This window comes from Copidosoma floridanum, unplaced genomic scaffold (assembly GCF_036245765.1).
Source record: "Copidosoma floridanum isolate Cflo_tuat_1 unplaced genomic scaffold, Cflo_Japanese_pri ptg000034l, whole genome shotgun sequence".
Lineage (NCBI taxonomy): Eukaryota > Metazoa > Arthropoda > Insecta > Hymenoptera > Encyrtidae > Copidosoma > Copidosoma floridanum.
The window spans coordinates 6,536,337-6,542,336 of NW_028321911.1; the positions used below are offsets into that span (position 1 = coordinate 6,536,337).

Below are 6,000 nucleotides of genomic sequence, written 5' to 3' on the forward strand. Positions count from 1 at the left end.
TATTTCAGACGTGATCTAATTGTTTTTTAATAATCAATTTCTAGTCTACTAATCAGTTCCTACTTTCACAGCTTGATTTAATAGTGGTCGGCTTCATATAGTCTTTTGATGAAGGAATCATTACCAGAAATAGTTGTAAAGATACATTTGTTGGCAAGGTACTTTTAACGTTACTTGGCTTATTATTATCCTTAATGATGGAGAGATGGCTGTGGATACCTTCACCCTTAGCTGACCGATGTGACTGCCCCAATTCCTAAGGGTTTTATTCCCTGGCTTCCTGATTTACTAGAAGTTGTTGATGTTCTAGAAACACTTGGTCGGTTGAAAGAACGGCAGCAAAACTCTGAAGTATTACAGAAGATTGTTCTATGGCTGTATATCTCCTGGTATTACGCCAGAGACGTTGGTGTTTAGGACGCCTTTTATTCGTGGCACTCGTTGATCAATCAGGGTGAAATCACATTGATGGTAAATCAGGGTGAAATTCAACGTAACTCACTTGTCCATAGGAAAAAAGTGTTGTTGGTAGTCGAAGTTCCCAGTTGCACAACTGAAAATTCTATTATTGACGTATTGCCAGCGAGTGACTATAGTAATTCACAATTTTCTCAGGCATATCATAGCCAGACTTACTTACTTTGATTGTAGGTGGCTTTGATTTTACTTAGATGACCACTAGTAGATCTTCCTAAACTAATGTTAAAAACTATCGTATGTTTGCAAAACTTTGTGTTTATTTATGACTGTTTTAGTTAATTTTATTACCAGACAAAGAACAGTGCACGTATGAGACCACTTTTAATCACATCATCAAGAAGTGCAAGGATCTTCAGTTGGAATTTGATCCCTTACATATTGACGTGGATTTAAAAGTTAGTATACATAATGCTGCTTGAAACTTATGGCTCGCAGTGACTATAGAAGGATGCCGATTTCACGTCACGCAATCGTGGACAAGAAAAATCCAGACTCTTGGTGAATTGTGTATTAAAATAAATAAGGCCTAATATTGCATTAGCGACTCTAATTTGTAATAAATTTAATAATCTGCAGGTCTCTCGACTATGTACCGTGATGTAAAATTGGAGGCGGGGTTTCGGCTACGTTGGTGTTTTGGTCTACTATTTCTCGATCCACTCGAAGTCAAGACAGCTTTTATTGATGTTTTGATGACTCGTGCTTTGGAAGTAGTAATTCAAGAGATTGACACTTTCCTCATATATTTAGCAGAGACATATTTAGAAGCATCCACGTTGTATCCTCCCAAATTATGAGCATCTGCGAACATTACCACAGAACGAAATACAAATGCATGCGAGTCATTTCACTCGCATTTTAATTTTAATGACATGTTTTACAACGAACATCCAAGTATTTTTCTCTTTTCCGATACTTTACTAGAGCTACTAAAGGAAAATATAATTAAAGTTTCAAATTCTGATTGTCCTGAACGTCGTACAGCTAGTGCAAGCAAGATTCTTCTCTACGCTAGATTAGCATTAGCAAGAGAAGAATATAATAAAGGAAAAATGGATTTGTTCACTTTTGTAAAGAGTGTTTCTCCTTATAACAGAAGTAATGTGTAATGTTGACAGTGAGCAAATATATTTATCGACGTATAACGTTTATTTTGTTGTCAACATATACGTATATATATTTGACAAATGACATGTAACGAAATGTCATTCTTATCAGTAGATGGGCTCAAGTGCATAGCGCCCTAAATAATGAGAGTGCAGGTTAAAAATGGCTTTGACATAATAAGCTCCCCTATAGTAAGGCGTTTGTTATTAAACTAAAATTTTAAACTTAAGTGATTTTAAGTTATAAAGTATTTGGTACACACGAAGCATCCTTTTTTTTGTTACTAAGTCAAAAGTCATGCTCAGCATGTTAGAATCAAGAAGAACTTCATTGATGCAGATACTAGGTCTAAAAAAATTGTGCTTATACATTAAACTTGCTTTCCCTTTGCATCTTGCTATTGTTATTTGTATGAAAATGATTATTGTGGCATGAAAAAAATTCAGAAAAATAAAAATACAATTCATGTACTTGTACTATTATTCCTACTCATGGTTAATTACAAAATCAGCACATACAAATACATGTAAGGTAGTCTGCTCACATCATTTAGCTTTTTGCTCTTTTTGCTATTTACAAACAAAACTGTAGTACATTATTGTATGAGAATCTTTTTGATATACTCTTAAACTTATCAATAGTAAGTATTCGTCAAGCAGTAGAAAGTTGAAACAAACCTGCATATCCACCACAAAAAAGTTCGTTGTCATTATAGTTGACTGGGTTAGGAAAACCAAATCGCCACATACTATTTCTTGCTGGTGGGTCCATTAGTCGGCCATGTCCTGATACATTTCGGTTGCTTGTTAACTGTGTATAATGTTATAAATTTTTAAAAGTTCTTTCAACTTAATTTAATACTATTAAATAGTTATTATTTTAAATGTTAACTATGTCCAAGAGTGCTTTTACCACAAGCTTTGCTGTTCGATGAATTTTAATCATGAAACTATTTGTCTTAAACAAAACCATAACAATTATAATTAAAGATAACCAGTTTAATTATGTTTATCGTTAAATATAATACTCATTTTCACTTTAACCTTCCTTAGTGTTAACCATGAGTGTTATGCCAAACCAAATTTTTGTACACTGTGACACGTACAACGAAAACTCGTCAGATGGGCTATCGTTATAAATGGACTCTATTTTCTTTTTTTATTAAAACATAAAAGTAGTAAGCAAATAGTCGTAACCAGTAACCGCTAAATAGCTTTACATTTGTACATAAAATTACAAATGCCGATTATCATTTTAGCATCATACAGAGAATTTTTAACTTTTTCTCTAGATTTTTAAAAAGTAATACAATAATTTAAAAAAGTTACTGTACAAAGCTCTTATTCACAAAAACAAGAAACAATTAATGTTTAATAGAATGTTTGTTTTCATTCTATACATGTTAATATTGCAGTATTAATGGCTGATAACTTAAAAGAATCGATATTTTTTTTACCCTTATCAGCTACGCAAAAATAGACAAACAGATGGTGTTTGTAGCAAAACAAAAAATAATCACTTATTTCTTTAGGCTTTTTGTAAATAACTTGCAAAGTATTATGCTTATAATCCTTTAGTATACTAGTATAATACATTACTTAGTGAAGTTTAAAAAAATAAGCTATTAACAAGTTTAAAATATTGTCAATTATTAGTAAGCTTGTGCCTCCCGTCTTAGCTTCGCCCGAGACTAAGTAAATGGAACACCGTATTGTGTTAACATGTACTTAATATTAAATGTTATCAGTGTAGAATCTTAGTTTTTTTCTTGACACTTTTTGGAGCAAAAAACTTTTCATTAAAAACATTTCTGTTCAGGATCCACGCAGTTTATTTTGTCAAATAATGTGATTTCAACAGGATGAAAAATAAAATGTTACTTAAAAGTATTGTGCGCTTCTAATACCGTAAAATGATTGTTGGTCACAAAAAGCCGTTGTTTGCACTTTCTTACAATATAATTCAAAAGGGCTATTTGTCAAAGCTGTAAGGATTCAAAAACTGACAAGTAATATGAAATTAAAAATTTGATTTTTAAATCTTACAACTTTGTTACCAGAGAAACAAAGTACTAGAGTATCCAGGTTAGAATGGAAAACTAATTTTTTAGTAATAGATTCCTTATTTCTCGATTTTGACGCTGTTGTTTCAATCTCGATGAATGTTCTGTGTCAGTTCTTTGATGCCCAAAGTTGTATGCATTTGAAGCACTTAAGGTTTTCTTTCCAATTCACCCACTTGCAACTATAGGCATGATTAAAGCTTATGTAAGCTTAAAAAGCTATACTTTGTCAACTTTATAAAGATCTAAATACAATAAACCGAGATCTCATAGTTGACAAAACAGTATCTTAAGCGTCAACTCAAAAGCAACATTCATCTTTTATCAATTTTTAAGGGCTTTTTTAAAATAAAAAAAAGCAATTCTATTAAAAATATTTCTACCAAACAACAACACAAATGAAAACAGACCTTATAAGAATTAACATCTACAATAAAAAGTCACTATGTATTTTTTACCAAAAAGTTTTTGTGTGTATACTAGTCAATAATTGGTCTCGTCCCAGAGACCTTTATATGATTGTTAAAACACTGACATATTCATAAGCTTACTACACATAAAATATAAAATATAAAAAGAGTAAGTGTACAATACACGTTGTACCTCTAACTTTTTGAAGCAAAAACCTCATACCCTATAGATCAATAGTTTTATTTTATACAGAAACCATGTTATAAATAAAGGAGAGAAACGTTTACAACAATAAGCTGAAGGTAGACTGTTCACACTGACGTATAAACAGGCAATAAGATTACGAGATACGCGGTCTTCATGCACATGTACACATTAGTGGTAAAGTTTGATTATCTTGCTATTAGTGGAACTGTGTATCAATGTGTAAGCGTATGTGTAGTAACAAGAAATATATGAGTACAGGTTGATACATTTGTTACCTTCAACTTAAAGTACTATTATTTGGTTGTTTTTTTTTTAAACTCAGATATGATTTATTTGTATGCATTAGACAATTTTTCTAAGTCATTTTTTCTATTTATGTTATGGTCAAAGTAAGAAATGTTCTACATTTTAATGACTTCTCTTTGTAATTGGTTTTGTGCAGTACCTATTATTTTGATATTTTTGTTGTTTACGTTAGTATTAGAGTCAAAACTGTGGTTATATTCTCTCACATGTAGAAAAAAGACAAATATTTTAAATTTATTTATATAAAGTCTCTTAAGGTTTTTAAACTAGTTGTAAGTTTTCGTGCAGTTTGAACCCAAATGGATGATGTTACATTTTTGACATTTAATATAGTATATACCGTTTGTATTTTATTTTTTTTTAATATCGTGTGGTGATGTTTTTTTAACTATTGCTAAGATATCATCCACACAAAGTTTGTATAGCAAAATGTCATTTTGTAGCTTAGACAATACATTTTTTCAACCTCTTCCAAAACTATATTAGCAAACACCAGGCTCACACATTTACCCATAGGACACCCTATGGTTCACTAAAAAATATTTTAATTGAACTGGAAACAAGTCAAGAAAAGCCACAACTCCACACCTTTTATAAATTCGTCTATAAACATGTTAACATAATTATGTAAATACTTTTACTTATTCTTCAAACCTCTAATAACAAGAGCATGAAGTAGGTTGATGCAGAAAGACACAACATCGCAAGAGACCAGACAAGATTTTTCAGATATTTCGAGATTTAAAAGATAGTTGTTTATATCATAATAATTTTTGACTGTAAGTTTAGCATTCAAAACGTGTTTTGTTATTAATTTAGGGATAAATTTATCTAGGAAATGAAAAGGTGAACCTATCAATGAGACTATAAGTCTGGGCGGTATGTTATCTTTGAGTACTCTTAAAGTTCCTTATGTTCTTGGCAAAGAAGTGTTGTCAACCATAGAGATAAACCTCTTCAATCTATGTACATCATATTCCACCGATATAAAAATATTCCACTGATTCCATTTTTATATAACAATGTCTTAACTGAGTTTTTTATGTCAGCTTCAGCATTGACGTTAAGTTTATTGTAATGTGCTTTATCAATCAAACATGGCTCTTCTTTTTTAATGTATTTAAATGTATTAGTACTAACAACAGCACCACCTTTCTCAGATGTAGCTACTGAAAGGTCATGATTGTCGTTTGAAAAACGTTTATTGAGAGATATAATTTTTTACATATGTTCGTCAGTATATGTGGATCTTTTATTGTCAATACACCAAATATTAAAAATCTTATTGAGTTCTTTTCTCAGTTTATGACTGTAATGATCCTTAAAGCCATTAAAAATTATACAAGATTTAAAACCTTTAATTTTTTTAAACAAAAGTTTCTCGTTAATGCTTATTTTGCTGTTATAAAAATTTTGGGCTAAAGATA

The 6,000-nt window shown here is 30.9% G+C and overlaps 1 protein-coding gene across 2 annotated transcripts in view; it reads right to left on the reverse strand.

Annotated features, from left to right (window-relative positions):
• Positions 1 to 2,988, reverse strand: part of LOC106647071 (uncharacterized) — a 1,322,627-nt gene extending 1,319,639 nt beyond the window's left edge. Inside the window, exons 1-2 of one of the 2 annotated variants that reach the window (XM_089597594.1) lie at positions 2,939 to 2,988; positions 2,265 to 2,401 (exon numbers count right to left, since the gene is read on the reverse strand). In XM_089597594.1, the coding sequence (XP_089453720.1) occupies positions 2,265 to 2,401; positions 2,939 to 2,988 (187 nt within the window). Of the gene's footprint in view, positions 1 to 2,264; positions 2,402 to 2,938 lie in introns of those variants that run through there. The other variant, XM_089597593.1, reaches the window with a different exon arrangement.
• Between the last annotated feature and the right edge of the window lie 3,012 nt (positions 2,989 to 6,000).